At 41.7% G+C, this 23,684-nt stretch overlaps 1 protein-coding gene across 1 annotated transcript in view; it reads left to right on the forward strand.

Annotated features, from left to right (window-relative positions):
• Window positions 1-784: 784 nt before the first annotated feature.
• lekr1 (Leucine-, glutamate- and lysine-rich protein 1) overlaps window positions 785-23,684 on the forward strand; it is an 85,456-nt gene continuing 62,556 nt past the window's right edge. The window contains exons 1-3 of the mRNA XM_085130351.1: window positions 785-904; window positions 3,601-3,683; window positions 22,851-23,335. Coding sequence (XP_084986477.1) covers window positions 901-904; window positions 3,601-3,683; window positions 22,851-23,335 — 572 coding nt within the window. The 5' untranslated portion in view covers window positions 785-900. The remainder of the gene's footprint in view (window positions 905-3,600; window positions 3,684-22,850; window positions 23,336-23,684) is intronic.

Below are 23,684 nucleotides of genomic sequence, written 5' to 3' on the forward strand. Positions count from 1 at the left end.
GCGGGAATGTCTGGCCGCTATTTCGCATTAGTTCTGAGGCAATGAACTACATGCACACATCCCAAACAGCGCATGGAGTGTGTGACCTGTGCATGCGAGCAGGAAAAACTCGGATAATGTGACTTCACGGCACTGTGCGTGTCGCTGTTTTACACACAATAACTCAAATATGTCCTTTAAAAGTGACCCATTACATCTATGGTCTCAGATTAGGCCTACATGAGGGGATCAACGCCAGTGTCGCCTTCCTGTGTGGTGCTAATGAGTGAAGGCAGCTTCGTTTGGTAACTAAGTTAAAGTTTGTAATTGAATCACACACAGTATCAGTGGTTTTGCTTCTTTTCTTTCTTTCTTTTTGCCAAACTTGCCCATGTGAAACATGACACAGCTGGTCTGTTTATGCATTTAATATTTGTGTATTTTTTTTATTGTAGTCAAACTTGCTTTAGTAATAAACTTATGTATTATGCTGATATTATTTTATTTGAAAATATACCCATGTATACATAATAAGTATGGTTATGGTTAAAACTAACTAAAAGTACCCCATGTGCCTTCAGCACACTCCAGCTGCCCAAAACATGGACGAAGCAGTTGTCTTAAGTGTTGCTCAAGAGGTTAAAACAAAGCTGCTATAGCAACAAAGCAAACGGTTTCACAAATAAGTAACCGCTTCAAACGTGGTAGTGGGTGTCAAATGAAACAAAGGTCTCCAAGGTGGCTGCTTTTATTTTGGTAGACGATCGAGTATCCGGTGCTCGCGCTGGTTAACGTCGTGGTGATCTTTGGACGTTCTACATGTAGTTACGTCGTAGCCATAGCAACAGCCAGCGGGTGGCTCGCGCAAGTTGAACTTGTTAATGCCTTGTTGTTAGTTTTACCAATTTTTCAGGCCAGATAATGGGTAGGTAGCAGTTTGTTCTTTACTTATTTACATAGTCGACACATAAAAAAGTAACAAGCCTGTACATTCGTTTAACCCCAGTTAACTAGACCGAAGAAGAAGCGCACTGATTTGTTTCTAGTGTTAAGAGTTTATTTTTTTCTTTTTTATATTAGCCTTAGTTAATTATTCTCTTTGACTCATGTCCTTATGGGTTTTTTTTTAAATTACACTTTGTGACATACTGAAATTAAAAAGTAGCTGGCTACATTCTGTACACAGCGGCTAAACACATCGCTAAGCTGATCCAGCGTTTAGATATGTGTCTGCCTTCATTAGTAATGCATGCTCAGTGCTGTCCAGTTTTTAATATTTTATTCAGATTCATTATATTATAGACGTTTCTTCGCGCCAGCTGCTGCAGGAATACAACATGGTGTTGTGTTTTTTTTTGTTTTTTGTTTTTTTTTTTGGGGGGGGGGGGGGGGGGGGTCGTGGGAAAGCTGCAGAATAAGTTTTAGGTCTATGAGAACCTCTGAAATCTCATTCTAAACCTTCTTACACCTCTGCAGATTTGGGTGTTTTTCAATCATGCAGTTTGACGCTGTATTTACCAGACAGCACAGGCATATATTTGTCATATATTGTAAAACTATTACAGACTTCATGCTGCTATACTTCTTAAGCAGACAGTAGTCTTGGTGGATTATTAAAACACAGTTATATAATCTCACCGTGCATCCTTCATGATGATGATGGCTGAAGGCACATTTTCTTTCGCAGTAAAATCCTTTTTTTTTAATGGCCCTCGATGCTTGTCTTTGTGTTATTTAAGCCCCCTGTGAGCCCTGTTGACTTTTTGTGTTGTTGTGTATGTTTCCTCTCATGATTCAAGGCTTACACCCGTGCTGAATAGATGAGTTTATGAACAGCTTGCCTCTCTCACATTAGATTGATTAATAGTCCAATCAGGGCTAAAGCAGGCAAAATGTCACAGGGGAACGGTTGTCATGCAAAATCGGCCTTTTATATCTGTGTCCACGAAAAAGGGTAGGCTGGCTTAATGCTCTCACAGGGTGTCACTAATTTATCTGTGTTGTGTGAGCCAGTGATTGAGGATCTCTGCTGTGTTTTAAATGCAAAGCCTAAAGCTAGTAGGGGGGCAATCAGGATATTAGCGTGCGTAAGCATGAAGCCTGGTCTTTGATTGGATTGGGTTTATGTGTCTGCATTGCCGTGAGAGTGTGAAAGACACAGAGGGAGTACTCGTGCTTGTTTACATGCGAATGCTTGAAGGTTTCAGCAGGTGCATTGGGGCCAAACTGTCTGTCTTTGCATGACTTCATGGATTACTTGCAGTTGTTGATGTTTGTCTGTCTGTTTGCATTGTGCTGCTGGCCAAATCCTTTGTGTCTGTGCTGTACGTTTTCCCATACGTCTTCTCATTCAATATCTGCCAATGACCCGCAAAGTGCATTTAATGTGTGGCACATAGCAGGTCATCTGATGGGAGCAACCTCTGGGTCTGAGTGAGCCAGAGGTATCTAATTTGCGGTCAAATGTTGGATTGGTGTGTTCCGTTCCCCTCACTAATGGCAAGCCGATAGATAAATGCCCTAAAAGCGTGCACTCGCACATAGACAGAGGCCTGGTTACGCTTGTGTTGCTGTTCTCCTCATGCGACCTTCTGCATCCATTCCCGCATGACTGACTTTATCTCAATGGCGTCTATTACACAACAGGGAAAAGACCTTATCTGGGACTGTAGCAATTACACAAACTGAGAGCACAAGGCAGACAAATAATTGTTCTCTTGCATTACACCTATATATCACCTTCATCCTTAATAAACCATGACACACAGCACAGAAAGTTATTAAAGTCCCCAGGCTTGAAAATTGAAACAGTTTGCAGTTGAGGACAGGCAAGTGTTTGGCTGTGAAGTCAAAATACCTCCAGCAGCAAAAAGCTGCTACGGTCTCTTAGCTTAATGCTGTAATCTGAACTGATTAATCTACTGAATAGAGTGTACCACAAATGGGTTTAATATGGTGGACATCACGCTAAGGGATTTGCCCTTACATTAACCTTAGAGGCAAAGTGCTATTCATCAGTTTAAAAGTACCACCCACTTTTATGCTGAAAACAGCAGCCAAAATGCAGAAGCAGTGTGTGAAAAACTAACTACACCCCATGATTCAGTGACTTTTAGAACCACTTTTAGCAGCAATTCCTTAAAATAATTTTTTTCTGTATGATTTTCTCACTTTCTCACAGCTTTGTGCAGACATTTTGGTCCACTTTTCTTTATAACATTGCTTCAGTTAATTGTCTTGTTCATCTGAGGTTGTACTCACCTAATTTTAAGACCTGATTGTTATGCCCCAATACATAAAACCACGGAAGTGAAAGGTGTACTTTCTTTTCACTTTGCTCCATAAAAAAACTCCAAGAAACTATCTTTCCATTAAAAGCTTTACTTGACCAACAAAATTGCTCACAAACAATTTTTAAATCAATTAGTCATCCAGAAATGTATTCTTATGTACCAATTTGCTTCTGTTCTCTGTTGAATCTCAGCTTGCATTGATTATTTTGGGCTGCTGGTCAAAAGAAGCAATTTCAAAATGCCATCTATCCGATGTTATATAAATGGTTTGATTACTTTATTCTCTTGAAAGTGAAAGACTAACTAAGCTAATTCTGCTTGTTTCTAGGAGACCAGAAGGTGGAGGAGAAAGACATAAGCGCAGACCTTCACAGTCCTCTGATCTACCCTTTGCCTGAAGAGATTCAAAAGGTTAGCACTACTTTGAAAGTTCCTGGAGGCCCTTCCTGATTATTTTGGTTAGAATTATATCTGAACACACAGATTCTAGTCTTAACAAAGCAAAATTAAGTCATTTTTATTCTATACATGTGTTTAGTTTGGACCGTACTGTACCTTTTAAAGCACCATGTTAATGAAACACCATCTTGAAACCACATATGTTGTTAACAAATGTGCTTCTTTTTACAACTCAGAAATGTAAATGTGTTGAAATTACATTTGTTGCAATGTGAGGTGTGCTTCGTCGCTGCACCCTGTCCATATGCTGCACTAATCCATATAATTTGAATAAGAAATGGAACAATGCTTCCTCTTGTAATCTTCCATCTGTTTTAACGTAAAGCTCGCTCTTAGTAACACGGCAACGGCAGTGTGTTGCTTTGTCTCCTTGTCAATGTGAGGTGGCGGTTGCATTTTCCCATATGATATGCCATATGGTATGAATATTAATGATCAGGGAATCTTGCTTGTTTTTCCTTTTTAACCACGAATCACATTACAGTGGGGGAAATAATTATTTGACCCGCTGCTGAATTTGTGAATTCTGAAGGGGAAAGAAATGAAAGAAATCTCTTCCAAAGAAATCAAGAGTTTCTAAATTCTATGGCAGTTTCATTTTAATGGAGAGAGACAGAATATCAAACAAAGATTTGGAAAAAAAAATCCAAACATAAAAGTTATAAACTGATTAGCATGTCATTTAGAGAAAAGTGTATTTGATACCCAAGTAAAAAAAAAACTTAGTACTTGGTGGAGAAACTCTTGTTGGCAAGCACGGTGGTAAGATTTTCCTTGTTGTTGGTCACCAAGTTTGCACATGTCTCAGGAGGGATTTTAGGTTTCTTGGCTACTGCTTGGCAACTCGAAACTTCAGCTCCTTCCACAGATTTTCTATAGGATTGAGGTCTGGAGACTGTTAGGCCACTCCATGACCTTAATGTGCTTCTTCTTTAGCCACTCCTTTGTTGCCTCGGATCATTGTCATACCGGAAGACACATCCACGACATGTCTTCAGTGTTTTGGTTGAGGGGAGGACGATTTCAACCAAGATTTTATGTACACGGCCCCATCCATTGGCCCAGATGCAGGGAGGTCGTCCTGTACCCGTAGCAGAAAAACAGCCTCAAAGCATAACGTTTCCACCTCCGTGCTTGACTGTGGGGATGGTGTTCTTTTGGTCACACTCAGGATTTCTCTTCTTTCTCCCAAGCCTTTTCTGATCCTATAACCTCATCATTTAGATGTTCACTGGCAAACTTAAGACAGGCCTGTACTTGTGCCTTATTTAGTAGGGGACCTTGTGGGGACTGCATGATTTCAGTCCATTACAGCGTAGTGTGTTACCAACGGTGTCCTTGATGACCCAGCTGCCATTAACAAACTCCTCCTGTGCAGTTTTGGTCTGATCCACCACCTTTCTCATAGTCATCTTCACACCACAATAGTGCCCAGCAGACTGTTCACAAAGCTGAGGGATCTGGGACTCAACAGACGTCTGTGTGCATGGGTGTTGGACTTCCCCACTGGCAGAACTCAGGTGGTGAGGGTGGGTAGATGCGTCTCTAACAGCATCACCATCAACACAGGAGCACCACAGGGATGTGTCCTCTCGCCACTGCTCTACTCCCTCTACACTTCAGACTGTGTGGCCACCCGCGGCTCCAACACCAGTTTGCTGATGACACAGTGGTGTTGGGCGCCATCTCCAACAACGATGAGGCGGCCTAAATGGATGAAGTGAAGAATCTGACATCATGATACCAGGACAACCATCTCCAGCTGAACGTTGGCAAGACCAAGGAGCTCGTGGTGGACTTCAGAAGGAGTCAGCACAGAGACTACAAGCCCATTATTATCAATGGAGCTCCAGTGGAGAGGGTGCAGTCCTTCAACTATCTCGGTGTCCACATCTCCTCAGACCTGACATGGTCTTCCCACATTCAGGTCCAGACCAAAAAGGCTAGGCAGCGCCTGTACCACCTACGACAGCTGAGGAAGTTCAGGGTCTCTCCAGAGATCCTCAGGATTATCTATACAGGCACTGTGGAGAGCATCCTCACACAGAACATCACATCCTGGTTTGGGAACAGCTGTGTTAAGGACCAAAAAGCCCTTCAGAGAGTGATCCATACAGCTGAACGCTGCTGGAGGATTGCTCTCCCCCCGCTTCAGGACACCTACACCAGGAGATGCCGGACTAGAGCAGCGCAGATACTGAATGACTGAATGACCCATCCTGGCAACAAACTGTTTCAACTTCTGCAATCCGGTAGAAGGTTCCGCATCATCCGGGCAAGGACAGAGAGACTCAAGAGGAGCTTCTATCCCCAAGCCATCCGGGCCCAAAACCAAACATTTCACTGTGTGTTATACTTGTATAATTATGCATGTGACGAATAAAGAACCTTGAACCTTGAACCTTGAACACCATGAGGCAAGTTTTGTATGAAGCCAAATTTTCCAGTGACAATAGTATCGTTAGTATCCTTACAGCCAGCAGGTAGTTAATAATGATGGGGACCTTTGAAACTGTCTTGCTGTATCTGTAGATCTCAAAAGTCTACGGAGCTTGACAATACATCCTTGTCTTTGTCTGTCTGCGTGTGTACTATACCCTTGCTTTCGCTGCCTAGGGTTGGGCGTATAATTTTAAGACACTATCATGATTTTGATTAAAACTGTATTCCTGACATACAAGGTTTTTCTTTTTCCCATTTGCATTCCTATCCATTGAATGCATTAATTATCACTTCATCAAACAGATTCTGATGTGACTCATCATGCGAACGGTTTAGTTAGGTGATGGTGGGGTACGTGGGATGTTGCGCCTCTGCTCTTTCTCTCTAAAATAACTGAGACACTCAGTTTTTTTAGGTAATACTTCCACATTAAACTTAACAGTGCAGTTTCAGATTTGGGGATGTGGACTATTTTTGTTAATGTTGTTGATAATATGAAACTTTAAACACACACACTGAAACTGAAAAGGTGCCATATGATATGCTTCATCCCTGTTTGTTTTTCTTATTATCTCACACTCTTGTTGCAATAAATCTGGATTATCTTTCAGTATGTTACATTTGTCATTTATGACCCATTTATGTAGGCTGATCCAGTGTAGCAAGCGCAAAGTAGTAAAAAGTCCCTGTGCGTGTGCGCGCTTCTCTCTGCTGTTGCTTTGCTTCTTCTTTGCTGTTGCACTTCCTCTGTCTGCTGCTGTCTAGTAATTACTGGAATATGCTATGGCTTAGAACAATACACTCCCTGGTTTAATGTAATGGTGGCCATTCCATCCCCGAGTTCATAAAAAGGTCCAATAGTCTCCCCCAGCAGTCTCCCATAAACACCTTCATTCATTCACATCCCCCGTCTGTCTCTCTGCTTGCTGAGAGTCAAATGGGAATCCATTCTGTTATTGATTTCTGTGGCAGGTACCTACCATCCATTTCTGTCCTTCTGTGTATGATTTGTCACAGGGGGCATGTGATAACCAGACATGGAGCAAAGGCCTGAAAGAAAGGGGCATTAACATAATCTAATGCATACTGGAGAAGGAGACTCATTTTTGCCCCTTTGATTTAGTCAGGGTCTGTCTTCCTCCTTTCCTGTGTTCCTGCCTCTGTCATGTACTCAGATTCCAATAGATCTGTGAAATAGAGGACATTCTGGGCTTAGCCCCCCACCCCGCACACCCCCCAATGGGTGCACTTCAGTACCGTTTATTGGAGTCTTAGGCAGCCTGGGTCGAGTGAAGAGCACAAAAACCACAGAGGTCGTGTGTGTTGCATGAGCAAAGCTGTGGGCAGCACCATGTGTGCTGGTTGGCGTGGGAGGCAAAGAGGAGGTGGTGTACTAACAGGAACATTGAAGTGCTGTTAATCCTGGTGTGCTGGGAGAGGGCTGCCTGTGAGCTTTAATGGTGGGCTGCTGTTTTACACACACTCACACTCACACACACACACACACTCACACACACACACCTACGTCATGCCTCTCACCCACGCACTCAGGCACTGAAACAAATACTTTCACTTAACTTTCATGCCAACAGTATGTTTATTGTGAGGGATGCAGGTGATGAAATGCAGCCACAGGTTCACAGTCATTAAAGCTCACATTTCAGGACAGGACATAGTGCAACGTCACCAACTATCAATACAGTTTTCATGCACATGTAGGCTCTCTTATTTTATTATTTTTTATTTAAGCTGTTCATTCTTTTAACTTTGTAACTTTCCTCTGTATTGATTATTTTAGTGAGCCTCATTGAATGCCAAGGCAACAGTACCAGCCATCCTTTAAACAAAGCAGAACCTTTGTTGACCGATTTATGTCTCTGCGGTTGGCAGTTTTTTTCAAGAGAAACTAAAATTTGGTATTTGTACTTTCACTCAAACATGCTGCGAACGCATGCTGCTGCTTTGCAGTTTCACCCTGTATCATGTGAACGCAGTCACACTTCCCTTCAGTCTCGTTCTTTGTCTTTCTCAAGGACACATCAGTAATCATTATTCATGGAGCAGATAACACTGCCCCCCTTTTTCCATTGCTGGTCATAGAATTGAAAATCAATTCACACCTAACTGTCTAAGCTGATGATCAGACTGCTGTTGGCATGTTTCTACAGGTACCAGTGAAGACATTATTCAATTTGAGGACTCTGATGGTAAAGCTCTAAAATGCAATGGTATCATCCTTTTAGTCTGTCATAAGATAAAAATATATACATTTCTGACCAAAATTATATTTTTTGCAAATTAAAAAAACAACCAAAAAAGTAAAAAACAAATAAGCAAACTACCATGCCTTACTGTGCAGTACCTTAAATGAGTGCTTGAGGCTGACACTATAAACTATGATAGAGGAAAACAATGATTATATGCTATATAAATGCATATAATCATGCATTTATATAGCAAAATGGTTATGCCACAGTCGCTCTGAACAAACAGTGGCTGGAGATCACAGCAAGGCCAAAATTAGTGTCACTGTGTGCAATGGATTTTGTGACACTTACCTATGAAGTGTTTTTGCCAACTTATTACTGTGATGCCTGTATATAAGTTGGGAAAAATGCAAACATGTTGCTTGCACACACAGAAATTTATATAAAGAACAATTGCAATCACTCATCTCCCTGCTTTTCTGGGGGCTCGGCCTAATACATTAATTGATTTCTCTATGTCAATAAGACATGTCCATTTCTTCCAAATGATTAACACTCATCGAATTATTTACATTCAGAGTCCAGCTGGAACCTGATTTGAAATAGAAATTCAGAAAGTCCCCCGCAAATAGTGACATCATTGCTGCAGGATGGCAGTTTAACTCTATAATGACATAGGTGCTCAGCAACCTTACTATTATATAGAACTATAACTAGAATGCAACTATTTGGTAGCCAGTTGACTTGAGTCCCTGTTGCAAAGAAATATGTAGTAGATGAGTTCTGCTCTTCATCGCAGACTGACTCAGATCGATTACAACATGTTGGCAATCGGTCTGTGTTTATAAATTTAAAGCAATTATTTGCAAACCTTCACAAATCTGTCTGAGAGTGATTGCAATCAGTCTGAGACACATCGTTGCTGTTTAGAGACAGGTAGCCTCCCACATGGCAATCGCCTATCAATTGAAAATCAGCACCCAGAGGCTAAGAGTGTTGTACGTTGAACTTGTGGGGGACCAGCTGCTTACAGCCACTAATTAAAATCAGTTATGAATTTTAAAAAATTCAGTTCAATCACTAATCATCAATTTTCTTAGTTTATCTTATTTTTAGTTTAGTGTGCCATTAACTAGCTTCATTAACTAACTTCTTTATGACCAATGATGTTTGTTTTTTTTAAATAAGTTGCTTTTTTAAATTGTATTAAGACTTAAAGTTATAAGGGGGAACTCTGATTGAGAGGTGGATGGTGACATATGCAGCTATAGTTGGTAGCTATTTGTAAGCTAATTTGAGCCACTTATTGGGCCCTTTTGCTTCAGGATCTTCTCCTTTGCTAACACAGTGACACAGCATAATTCTTTGTCCTGTACTGCCCCCAAAACTCACAACAAAGTCTTTTCACTCTCTCCTTGCTTGTCAGGACTTTTCTTTATTCTCCAAGATGCCAAAGTGACACTTTAACTTAGAAAAGTGCTCCTTGTTTCTTGGCATAGTTTTCAGACACATTTGGCCTAGAAGGATGAGCTGTTTTCAGCGCAGCATCTGGCAGAGTACACCACAGTCTATTTATGCAACAGCAGAGCACCTCTTGTTCTCCATTAGCTGCTTACACCACCTATTTACTTCTCTGAGACGACCTGAAACACACACAGTGTAACAGGACAAGGCGTTCATCTTCTGAAGAGAGGGAAGCATCGTGAGAAAGAGATACAGAGAGGAAGCAAAAAAAAAAAAAAAATTAGAGAAGCAAGGGACATTACTTGGTGTTAACTTCAGAAATGTTGTGGTCTGTGAAGCAAAAACAGGTCGAGTCGTTCACTTTATGTGAGCAAGTGAGATGAGCGAAAGATGGTCTTTTTGTCTTTTCATCAGAGGAAGTCAGTGCAGAGAGTGACATCAGAAAGATGCAAAGTTCAAAACTCTTTCACTCATATATTTATATAGAGACAGAGACCCACATATCTGCATGTATGTTGATTCCTTTCAAAGCACAACACACGCTTTCTCAACAAAACAGGAGATCCTAAACAAAACATTGGTGCTTAAAAGTGCAAAGCTAGTGACACATCATTATATCCGGGTACAGAGCAAAGATCAAATGTAAACACAAAAGTAACTTAGGCAGTTTTTCTCCTGGAAAGTGTAATTGTAAAATAACTGCTTTAAACTTTTTTTTTTAAATGATAACTAAAGTAACTTAACCCTATAACTCTTATCACATAGTAATACCAAAAAGTAATACCTGGGATGCTGTATTTTGGGTCAAGCTTTTTAACCAGCAGCTTAACGTTCTACTTTTCCACCATGTGACCCCATCAGTAATTTCCATCTACTGTCCCTGTTGTATGGAGCACAATTAGTGAATGCTAGTGCAGTCATTAGTTTACTTGGTTTGCACATCACTGGCTGCTAGTATCTCCTTCTCTGTAGCCTGGTTTTCCTCGTTCCTGGTTGCTGAAGTAGCTCCTCTTTAGGTGCTAAATAATGGGAAGCTGAAATGTGGCTCCTGCTCCCAGATATGCCCAGGGCTGTTGCATGCAACATAAATGTGGGTCGTCATAGCAATGATATCACCAAATGACATTTTTATATCACATACAAATTGATGTGCCATATTGTGATATATGCATATATATCCTATTGCAAAGATGGGAGGGTCCTGTGGCTGCAACGCAACCTGAAATCACCAACCCTCCACCACCAGGCTTGATAGTTGTTATGAGGTGTTTGTGCTGACATGGATTATGTCCAAACAGTGCTGTGCATTAAAGCCAAATATCTCCACTTTTGTCTTGTCTGTCCAAAGGACATTGTTCCAGGAGTCTTGTGTGAGAAGTGCAAATGAACCATACTTGTTCAGTTTTTTTCTAATTCTACCTTCACGAACAATCACATTTAACACACTAATTGACATCTGTAGAGTCTGAAATGTAGCTTTTTTTTTTTTTTCTGGGCATTGCACGGTTTAATCTTGAGGGTGAATTTGCTGGGTCATCGTCAGCTGCTGTTAAGATTGAAAAGTCTCTTGACTGTTTTCCACTTAGAATGTCAGGCTTCAGATTGTTTGGAGATGGACTTGTAACCCTTCCCAGATTTATGGGGAACAGCAATTGCCTCTCTAGGTTCCCTGCCTTTTCTTGTTAGCATTGTGTTAACACACGCAAGAATGCTTAAGGCTAGCAAAGTGATCAATCAAGTGCATTTGATTAGCAGCAGCCGGGTTCTGCTTACTCTCTTAATTCCTATGTAATCAGTGAGGGTTTACTTAGTTATTCACATGACTGGATAGAGTCATGTGAATAACTTTGTTTTTCATATGACTATTCTTAAATAAGACAGTAACAGTGTTTTTTTTACGCATTAATGTAGAAGTAAATGTAAAAATGATGGTATTTTTTTCTTATTTTAATAATTTGGGACAAAGTGTTTTCCTCAATCACTTTTTCACTCTTCATTTTTTTGTTTAAATGTTTTCCTGCATTCACATTGTGTAATTGATGAAGCCCCTGTTTCCCATGTAGGATTACTAGTCTGCAGATACAGAGCTGCTGATGTCATTAACTGTAATCAGAGTCCATGTTGTGACCACATGCCCTCTGCGTTGATAGGAGAGAAAATAAGATCACGTGGCAGCTTTATCTTTATTACATATTGGAAGACTGAGTATTAGCAAACCTGAAAAGAAGTTTCTCCATGGTCTCTACCTACTCCACTTTTGCATGAGTCCATTTTTTTCTTCTTTGTTTTTTTGGCCCACACACTGAAATAAAGCTTGTGTATATATTATTAATGTCTTAATCTTGGTCTGCAAGTGCTATTACAGGAAAAACTGTTAAGACTGGGCCGTGATGCTTAGATTTTAGGCAATGAAAAATACAAGTTGTTATCTTATTAATTCTAAAAGTGCAAATTTGCTACATTTAATTGTTTTTTATGGCCTGAGTAATGAAAATTTTTAACATCCAAGTGCCTTCATCCAACATCTTTCTCTGGGTTTATTGTTATAGATGCCCAGGTTCAGATCAAAGTCATAAAGCCTCTGCCTTGTCCTATCCTTTGACTGTCCTGCTTAGGGCTTTCAGCTGCTCTTGTTCTGCTTCCACTCAGCCATCCATATTTAATGTGAGCATGGCAAAGTATTCCAGACAAAAAGGAGGAGAGGAGACACAGTCCCCATGTCTGAGTAAATTACACCATGGTACACATCTCTCCTTTCTTGTGTTGTTCTCTGTCTGTATTTTCTTTTTCACGTATCCTCCCCCCGAATAAATGGTAGTTTCAACCCCAAAACACTCCTCCCTCAATAATATTTCAGGAGGTCGTTGGCTAATGGTAGCACATGTGTTGTCTGTTCGCTATAATCATTATTAAGCCCCCCCCCCCCCCCCCCCCGCCCCCACATAAAAAAATTCCTCCTTCTTTCTCCTTCTGGCTGTTTTTTTGTTCCTGTTCCACCCTCACCTCTCATGCCCCCTTTTCAGTCTGTTTTTGTAAATCTAGGAGAAGACAGAAAGATTAAGACAGAAAGACAGAGGGGGGAGAGGGAAATGTTTCATCAGTTCAATGCTTATCTGCTGTAATGACTAAGAAACAGCAGGGGGATTATTGTGCAATATTGTCACGGGTGTTGTCAGGGTACCGGGTAATAAAAAGTGACAATATTGCATGATAACCTCACTGCTGCTATTAGGAAGGAGTTGGTTGTGAAGGATGCACACACATTATTGTACATTATTAATTGTTGTATATGTTTGTATTTGCTTGCATCTTTATTCCTGTTTGGTAAAACACCCCAACTTCCTTGGAGGTCAAGTCACGATGTCAAGTTGCATCTGAGCATAGGGGTGACAGGATCAAAGACTTCTTTTGCACCGATTTTTCAACAGAGAAGTTTGCTTGTATAAAAAATTATTTTCTCTATATTTGCCGACTGTTTTCGCCGCTTACAGTTAATTAATAGCGTGTTTTCTGGGTGCTTTCAACTAAATAATTATGGCAGATCCCATTAACTGAGGGATTTTCTCGTGAACATTCATTAACTTCGACATTCTGCTTTTCTCAGAAGGCGATGGTGATCCAGCCAAGCTCAGAACCTCTCTGTCTCAGTCATTCACGCGCATAGATTTTCTTTTTCGGATTCAGCGAAGTGCTAAACAGAACACTTGTTTTCACTGGCTGGAGAAGGTGAAATGAGGCTGCATTTGCTGCGCTCCGCTGATTGCCATCGGGTTAGACAGACAGTCATTCAACCCAGTTTAAACTGCAAATGAAGGACACAAAATTAGGATAAGATTAAGACGACACGGGTTCACCGACAAGCTGCACGTCAACAAAAAAAAATTGAAAATAGACACAGATACACAGAAAGGGCAGACACACACAGCTCAGTCGGCGTTACCTCCTTTAGCCCCTCTCCGCTGACTGCGCCCTGCCATGTCGTGCCGAGCCGTGTGTTGTGATGTGTGGCCTAGTGGGGCTAACGGAAACACATGTGTTGTCTGCTAACTCTGATTAACGTAACAGACTACAATGCCTCTTCTCTCTCTGGCTCGTTTTGCTCTCTGGCTTGCCCCGCTGTCCTGTCTCCACCTCCTGTGTCTGGACTGTGTCTGGGTTTCAAAACTCTCAGAAGACAAACCAAATCATCAGATCCTCTTGGCTTGATTGTACTGGTGTCATATAATTACAGTGCACTGTAGTCTATAGTGTAAGCAATCAAAAGGTTAAATCATAAAATAGTTATAAAGCGCAGGGCCTAGGACAGTTTTTGGAGAGTTATTATCACTCTCAGGAGATTTCCTGTCTCACAATCAGCTCTTGAAAGGCTCAACTTGTTGTAAAGGCAACAGGTCTGTATGTGCAACAATGTAATATTTATGACTGTTTGATGTGCAAGAATGTCCGTTATGGAATGGTAAATGAAACTCAAATATAAAAGCTGATAAAAACTGTGAGTTATAGACCTTCTTCTTATCATTATTTTTTGGTCTTCAACCTGCACATGTTACATGTTAGTAAGCTCATAATATTGTAATTAGTTTGACAGTCGTTAAACCACTTCATCAGGTGATGACCTCCATCTTGGACTGGTGTGAAACAGCAACAGTGAGAATTAGTACCAAGTGTGAGGCCATGCTTTAGGAAAAAAGCAGGAAAAAAGTGGAGCTCCCACTCCAGGTCGGGAATGAGTGGTTGCCCCCAGGTGGAGGAGTTTAACTATTCACAAGTGAGGGGAGAGTGCCGGACGGATTGGTGCTTCATTGACAGTGATGTGGACGCTGTTCTGTGTTCCTGCACCTTGAAAAGAGCCAACTGAGGTGATTCTGGCATCTAGTCAGGATGCCTTCTGGGCTTAGGTGAGATGTTTTGGGTGTGTCCTGCCAGAATGGGGCCCCAGGATTGAATCATTCAGGTGTTTCGGGAACACCTTGAACTCACGGCCAAGGTGGAGGAGGATTAACTTTTCTAGAAGTGCTAGAAGATGGATGGAAAGCCACCTAGCTACACTCAAAGCTAAGCACTGAGTCACTTCAAAAAAAGCAGAGTGATTAACTCCCACACAGCCAAAGTCTTCAAACAGGCACACAAGCAGAGCAAAATGAACACAGCTAGACCTCTGCCCACTGTCTACTCCTCGAGCTATGGGTTTTGTTGTGTGCCGTGCCGTGCCATGCCATGCCGTGCTGTGCCTCACCCAGTGTTTGTATGTGACGTGATGCGTGGCCGAGCGCCGGTCGAGGGGAGCCATAGGTGATTCTTTGCCTGCCGCTGCCCTTTCCCTGCCTCCACCCAATGGAACACGTGAGATAGTCAGCTAGGCGGACAGGAAAAGGAGGGTCAGGAAGGAGAAGACATGCAATCCTAGACACCATCCCCCTGTGAGCCCCACTATATTATCTTTCCTCTGTATTTATTTTTACAACCTGAGAAGTACCCCTCCAACACACATTTCAAACCTCTCCTTCCTTCCTTTGTCTCCTCTACTGACTTTTCCCTGATGCATTTGTGACCGTTGCTGATCATTTCAACCTCTCTTGCCTATGTACACACATCTGTGTGTGTAGGGGTGAGTGACTGTGGATTCCTCAATGTTAATCTTCCATATAGGCACACACAATCCAGATACTGACCCCTAATCTTTGACCCTATTTAGTGAGGGGATTCAGCATTTCTGATTTGCTGTGGTGCACATTTTGCTGAAGTGATCACATTTATCCTGTGATGGAATATTTTTATCCTGATGGGAATGGTCTCATCCAGGTTTACAGTGTGCTCGTGTACGGGACACGAGGGCGTTACTGATTGCTTTTGAAAGTATGAAAATGATGAGAATCATGTGCTATGGCCTTTGAGGTCACCAGGTCTTTGATTTATTTTAATTTGTCCCTTGCTGTGCTTTCATTCATCCACTCTGCAGATCCGCACCCCCCCCCCCCCCCCCCCCCCCCCCCCCCCTTCCCTGGTCCTTCTGGTCACTCTCTTTTCTCCTCTCTGCTATTCACAGCTCCCAACCCCCCTTTGTGCCTTGTGACTGCTACCACCCCTCCCTTCTTGCTTTTCCACACACATACATACATACACACACACACACACGCACACCCACGTAAGCTGAAATAGAAGAAGATATTCATTCACCGTGGCATGCACATGAGTGTGATGGTCGAAGAAGTAGGAAATATTCATGCACATGTCCACATCTACACTCACACACTCACTTAAAAACACACACGCACTCCTCATGTGATGTGTACGGTGCGCCACGGGGTCCAGATGAGTGGAATCTCAGTGTTGGCTCTCGCTACACTGAGCGCCACAGGGGGTCTTTATCGTCGCGAAAATCAACAAAGCTGCAGTCACGAAGTGCCGCCTTGATCCCACTCGCACACAATCAGGAACACCATGCACACCAGCGACGGACAAACAAAAAAATAAAAAGGAAAAAAAGAATAATCCGAAACACAGAAAAACAAAAAAAAACAAAAAACGTGCTCACACGCACGAAAAAAGTGACATAGCTCTGAAATCCCCCCAAACATTCTCATATTTTCATGCGAAAAAAGAAGAGCACAGCAGGGCAGTGTTTTCTTTAAAGTACACACACTCCACAAGCACCCTCATAATGTCACCGCCCAAAAAAGAAAATCATTTAAAAAAATTAGGAATAAAAAACCCACAAAAAAAACCCCCACGTGTAAGTCCTTTAACTACTTAATCCCTTCTTTAAATGCTTGCGTGATCTGCCATGTCTGTGATTTCACAGACGGACAGAGGCAGAAGCACGATGAAGTGCCAGATTAGCAGATAGCAGAGAGAAAGCATTTGTTAGATTGAAAGAGCGAGAGAGAATTGGAAAGCGAAAGCGTTTTGAAGGATACAGGTACACTTGCCTTTGTTTTTTTCCTCTAAATCCACCGCCCTTGATCATATCACTTGATTAAATCTAATCCTAATGCCTCTAATCCCCTGGGCACCCCCCCAGCCCACCCTCCAAAAAATGCTTAAGTGCCTTGTACCCCAAAATGACATTTCTAGCATGACATCTCTTTTACTATTTCTGCCCCTTTATGTATGTGCATGTGGGTTATATATTACCTTCCAAAATTACACAACAGGGTACGTGGCTTTCAAGTACCGAGGATTAGTGGAAAATAAACTGTTTAGTCTGTCTGTCTGTGATTATCTGCAGTGGCCGGCTACAAATCTCTGTTTCTGTGCACTGTGAGCAACCTGCACGCTGCACCAAAAGTGTTGGCCTTACTTGACAAATATAAAAATAGGAAAAAACACGACTTTCTTTTTTTTTTTTTTTGGGTCAGATTTTGGCTAAGATGATATGGAATGGTATTAGTGTCTGTCTAAGTACTATGAAATTGCAGTATGACAGCCAAAGTTATATTTAAGGTTTAAGAAGACCAAAACAAGCTCGTCTAAGCCTTTTAAAGAGTCCGTTGTCTGCTGCTTAAGAGACAGATTACATTCTAGGTTTCCTAAAAACGAAATCTCAAAATACATGAAAAATGTATGTTTTTTGTGTTAATTATTGTGGAACGTAAAAAATCGGAGTAATCTAGTGATCGTTAAAACGTGTTTAAAATTTAATACTGACGATCATTCATCTCATAAATCATGACTGTCGCATCAATATCAAAATTTGCAGTATTTCACAGCGCTATTATGTGTGACAGCAGACGGAGGTACATACTGCTGTGTATGTGTGCTCAGTGCATGGGGCTTTTTTTGTGTGTAAGTAAGTGCATGCCTGTTGGGCCAGTTTTGGTCACGGAAAGCATGCTTGGGTGTGTGAATGAACATGAGGGGGTATGCTGTGTCCATGTGTGCGTATCTGATGTCTGCATGTGTGTACGTGCGCAACATGAAGGGTCCGTGTTCGTGGCAGTGACCCACTTCTGGTGTTTTGACGAGCCAGATGGGTCACGGCAGCTGTAGCTTAGGAAGCAGAGTTGGCCTAGGGAGATGAGCAGGAAGAGAGGGAGGGAAAGGACAGTTGTTTGGGAGGAGGAAGAAAGAGGCAAGGACAAAGTGGAAGGAAAACTGGAATAAAATGTCAGGAAAAGGAATGCCGGAGTGGCTGTAAAAGGAGAAAGGAGTTGTGAAATATTTGATCTTTTTATTAACAATATATGCAGTGAAAAAGTAAAATTATTAACAAGATAGAAGAAAGGAGAAGACGGGAGTTTTTCCTTCCCACTGTCGCCAAGTGCTTGCTCATCGGTGTCACATGATTGTGCTAATGTTAGATTTTTACCTTACAATATAAAACACCACTAGGCCACTATTTTTGTGATTTGGTGCCATATAAATAAAACTGAATTGAATTGAATTTATGTTTCTGCTGTCTGCATGATTACAATGACAATTGCACAGAAACGCACGCATGCAGACAGTCAAAAAGTCATCACGTATATTAATTATGCTTCTTGTCCTGGAAAGACACTAACTACACAAACAGAACGACCCCACCCTGTTGTTTCCACTGGAACCCCAGCCCAACTAAGTGTTTCACATCAGGGGAGAAGTAATAGCACCATGTTTAATTGATGGAATATAGAGGAATTCTGGTGATAACAGGGACTGTAAACATGTTGCAAGTCACATAACACAGGCTACAGTCTTCATACCTAATAGTTGTGGAGACAACCCGTACATTCAGTTAAAGTATAAGTGATCAGTCAGTAGTTACTGACTGAGGACTGAGACAGACACACAAACACTTACATAGCTACAGCGCTGCCAATGCACCCTGAGGCAGTAATGCATGGTTTGCATAATTTTGAACCTTATGTAGGCTGACTAACAATCTCTCTCGGAGCAGATATGTATTAAACATACATATAAAACACAGGGTTCATTGCTTGAGTAATTAAACCAATGTGGTAGAAGTTTAAGAGCCTTATGTGGTCTGAAATCTAATGTTTTAAACCACTTTGGCAACAGTCCAGCATGCTAATGGAGTCAATCAAGGGACAGAATGAAAGGGAGATAAGAGCGAGACAGAGAGGGAGCTGTGTTGTGTGCACTGGAGGACAAAGAGGTCTGGTGTGTAGAAGAGAAGCATCGGCTGCTGGCATGAAACATTCAAAGGGCAACACGACCTTTCTCCCCTTCCCCCTCACTCCCTCACTTTTCCCTTTCTTTTTCTGTCACTCCGCAGTTTTAATGTGTCGCCTTTCTTTCTTTTTCTCCTCCTGTCAGGTGTTTCTCCAGGCGTTCATGCCCATGCCCGGCGTAGTAGTCATGTGCGAGCGTGTGGAGAGGTTAGGGGTTTTTTTTGCCATTTGAGCACTAAGTGAACGTGTCAGTGCCCAGGGCAAGGGGTCTCCCCGCGGGCCTGAACTCAGTCACGGGAGCACACAACCCACTGGTGGTGCAGACATTCTGCCCTCAGGGTGTGTATAAATGTGTGCGTGTGTGTGTGTGGTTGTTAATGGCGAGTGATTGTGTAAGTTTCCTGTTGGCCTGTAAATGCTTATATGACTAAATTTGCCTTTGTATGTGCCGGCCTATCTCTGCATCCTTTGTGTATACCATGTACATGTTTGCGCTTGTATCAGGGTCGGTTTTAACGTGTCCGTTTGTTTTGTCAATGTCTGCCTCCGCCTTTCATCTGCCTCCGTGCGTGCAGAATGTGTTTTAGACTGTTTGAGCAGTGTGAGAAAGCGTCTGTGTGTGTGTGTGTGTCTGAAACCATGGAGGAGGCACAATTCAGCCCTCAGGTCACTTAAACAGTGTGTATTGCCCCCTTGTTGTCTGTCTTCATGGCTACGTCATCATGGCTGGCATAAAGAACTCTCTCACCACACCCACCCTCCCACATGCACGCTCAAACGCACACAAATTTACATGCATAAGCATTTTCCAACAAAATATAAACCGTACTCTCTCTCTCACACACACACACTTAGTAGTCTTTGCTGTATCTATGCCTGCAGGAACCACAAGGACATCTGCACAGTAAACACTAAACCCCCCTGAGTCTCAGTCCCAAATATTGCTCACAGTTGCACGCTCTAACTCTCCCCGGATCTCCCTGTCTCTCTCGCTCTAACAAATACACTCACAAATAGATAATAGGCCTGATTCTCCAGAGTGCATTCTATGGCAATATAATGTAATAGGTTGTCATCTTGTGGAGCTTTTTCTCCATCCACCCACACAATACAGTCACCCCTCTCTCTTTCTTTTCTGCCTTCTTTGTTTCTTTTTTCCCCCGTCAGCCTGTTTGTAGACCTTGATCAGGCCAAACATCCAACAATAGGAACTTTAAAATAACATTTAGTGAGCCCATTAAGGGCTCTCCTTAGTAATTTCAAGCATCCAAAAGCACGGGGGATCGTGTGAAGCTAAGACGTGAACATACTTTGCTTAAAATATTTAGGAGTGGGAATTAACAAGTGTGTGTATAGCAACGTAATACTGTTAGATGGTGAATATTGCAAACATTATACCAACTATATGTCAGCTGATTTAAGTTTCTGGATCAGCTTCAGTAACAACAGTAGAGCTGTGCCCTCAGCCTTCAGGATTGCTGTGTTATTAATCGCTGAGCATAATGAGCGCATACAAAGTGATCTTCTAATTGTCTGTCTGTGTGTCGTGGCTGCTGAAAGACCGACTCCCGCTGTCTTGATGACATGAGGCAGATGCAATATGCACCTTTACCTGATATGGATTGACACGGTGCTAATACAGAGCAGGATCACTCTGATAGGTGGGCACAGAAAGAGAAAGTTGATTGTGGCGACTGCAGAGACAGAGAAACAGGGCCTATCTTGATTAACCTGTCACATGTCAATCATTTGTCATGTGACAAGCACTTTGCCACGATGGTGTGTTTTCTTTCAATCATGCCGATTACCCTCATATTCCCTTTGACTTCTGTCTTAACTGTAAAGAAGAAAGAAACACAAGGCACAGAGGAAGCACGAGATAACAGGACTGGAGATCATTTAATTAAACCCTTCTCAGTGTCTTTCAGGACTTTGAAGCAATGGCTTCCATTCTTTTGATCTCTGTCCTATTGACTGTCTTTTCATGTTTAGTATCTTTGCATGTCTTTAGACGTGTTTGTAGATCATCTCAAAGGACAAGTAATGGAATTTCTAGACACTATTTGAAAGCTGTCTATAGTCATGTGAAGAAGACAGTTTTTGGCAGGACTCTGTACAGTCCTGCTAAAAACTAAGCACACTTTTAAGCTTGTAGAAACTTCTTTATTGGCAAAAACTTTTTATCAGCCTCTCACATCTTTTTGAAGGACCAGTTTTCTTTAAAATGCAGCTTTAGTTCAATGAGGTTTCTGCATATTTGTTGATGCACAGCTCTCTTAAGGTCCTACAAAGGTATTTTAATCAGGTTGATGCCTGGACTTTGGACCATTGCAACACCTTGATTCTTTTCTTTTTCAGTCATTTTGCTGTAGATTTTTTGCTGTGCTTAGGATATTTGTCTTGATGCATCACCCAGCTTCATGCCAGTCTTTAGCTCTTGGACAGATGGCATCATATTTGACTCTAAAATACTTTGGTCTTCAGAGGAGTTCGTGGTTGCATCAATGACTGCAAGGTTGGGGTGACGATAGATGTCTAAATGTGTCATTGCAATCACAAAACCACTAAAATATCACAAATAAATGTGAACACCAAATTTCATGGTCATTACTTCTAGATAGTGAAAGTGCTCTCGAACTAATAGATCGTCAAATGGGTAAAAGCAATTACTTGACCTTTGAGACTTGACCAAAATAATCTGTTTTGTAAGCTGTTGTACTCTCAAGCATGCCATCTTTGTCTGCAAGTTTATTTCATCTTGTTTACATCATGTAGCAATTTATTTGGAGCTTTCTGACATGGGAGCTGACAGCATGCCATCCAAATATCTGTTGCCTCGCTGTAACATGTCATCATAAAGATGAAAGCTCAAGGGATACAATCTTATCCCTCATAAGCCTGAAAAAGCTTGGAGAGAGTACATTGACATGTACAGAGAAAGCAGGAATTATTTAGGAGAGAGGACAGACATCGGTGAAGACAATATCTGAAGGAGGGATCAGAGTATCTGTGCATCCACAACTTTGAACTGCTGACAGATAGAGTGAAAATACATTTTTGATACAGTGGTTAAAGAAGATTTTGATCAGTAACAGGACCTGCAGTTCAGTCTGAATGTGTTAGACTCTTTGAATGGTTAGCTATCTTTAGTCTCCCCATACATGATTTAAGCCATTAAAATCATATTCTAAACTCATCCTTAGTTTGATATCGGACAAAAAAATTATAGATTGTCAATTTATTTGCATATTATATGCTATATACAGGGTGTATCAAAATGAATCATATGGTTTCAAAGTGGTTTAATCTCGCAGTTGTTAGCGATTGACATGGGTAGAAAGAGGAGATTCATGAGTTTCAGTGGTAGTTTGAAGTGACAGTAGACACGCCCCAAGAACTATAGGATTAGTTTGACTCTCGGTATGGACATTAAGTACTTATGATCAAAAGTTTTGTATGTAAATTTTATATTCAACCATATATTTTGAAATTTACGCCATCTTCCATGTCCATTACTTTAAAAAGTGTAGTGTTAAGTAAAAACCACTTGTAGCCAGTTCACCTTCACTTAAGAGAAGGACAGCCATCCATTTTCTGTGAAAGTGATTAGTGATGCAGTTAGTTGTACCAACTGTTGTTACTTCCTTTGCTTTAAAATAAAAATTGTGGATTTTCTTCTTTTCTTTTAGACATGCCACCAAAGTGGTTTGGCCATGCTTTCGTGCTGCTATTAATTAGATTCAAAGCACAATCAAAGTTAGTGTTAATACTCTAAATAGATAACAACTGGTTTCAAATGAAGACTCAGCTATAGAGAGGTGCGGGTGTGAAAATGTTTTTCTAAATAGTTGCACTTCATTTAGTATTTTTAACACCTTGTTTGTTTTTGCCCTCAGATGGAGCGCACTGAGACGGTGTGCTGCTACTGCGGCGTAAGCTACCTCATCTTCCACGAGTTTCATCAGCTCCGCACCCAGCTGGCTCAGTTAGAAGCTGAGCTCCAGGACCTGAGAGAGACTGCCCAAAAAGAGAAGGCCCAGCGTGAAGCACTGGAGCTGGGCCGGTTGGAGTGGGAGAGGGCACTTCAGCTGGAGATGCAGAGACAAGCAGAAGTCAGAGAGAGAAACACACGAGAAGAGCTAGAAGAGAGGAACCAAAATGCAGTGAGAGCTCTGAGAGATGAGTTTGAAGCAAAATCTGAGAGTACAAGGAAGGAGGTGGAAGAGGAGCGTCGGAAAATATATAAAGAAAAAGAGAGTCGAGTTAGAGGAGAGCTGGAGAGGAGGAGCGACGAGAGAGAGAAAGTTCTGCGTGACGCACTTCAAAAGGCCAATAAAAATTCAGACGAGCTGAGAAAAGAACTCCAACAGCTGGAAGAGAGGTGAGGTTTGGAGGTGTCTGTACTTCCCATCACTGGTGTGAAATGATCGCCGTTGCCGGGTTTTGTGTGGGCAATTATCCCGTGAGTCATGTTATTCACACAAAAACACAAAAACTCGACTCTCAGGCACATCAGCTACCCCGCAGGCCCACATGAATATGTACATCTTGAAATATATTTTGCTCTGTAATTATAACTTCTGCAGTCGTCTTCCACACTGTCATCATAGCCCAGTGCCTGTTTTGGGCGCTGTTACAATGTGAGGATAATGAGCTAAAAGGAAAGTGAGCTTTTTTTAAAAAGAACTTGTGTTAAGTAAAAACATACCACCTTTCACTTTGGATCAGCA

The sequence above is a fragment of the Neolamprologus multifasciatus genome, chromosome 14 (genome assembly GCF_963576455.1).
Source record: "Neolamprologus multifasciatus chromosome 14, fNeoMul1.2, whole genome shotgun sequence".
NCBI classification, from domain to species: Eukaryota; Metazoa; Chordata; class Actinopteri; order Cichliformes; family Cichlidae; genus Neolamprologus; species Neolamprologus multifasciatus.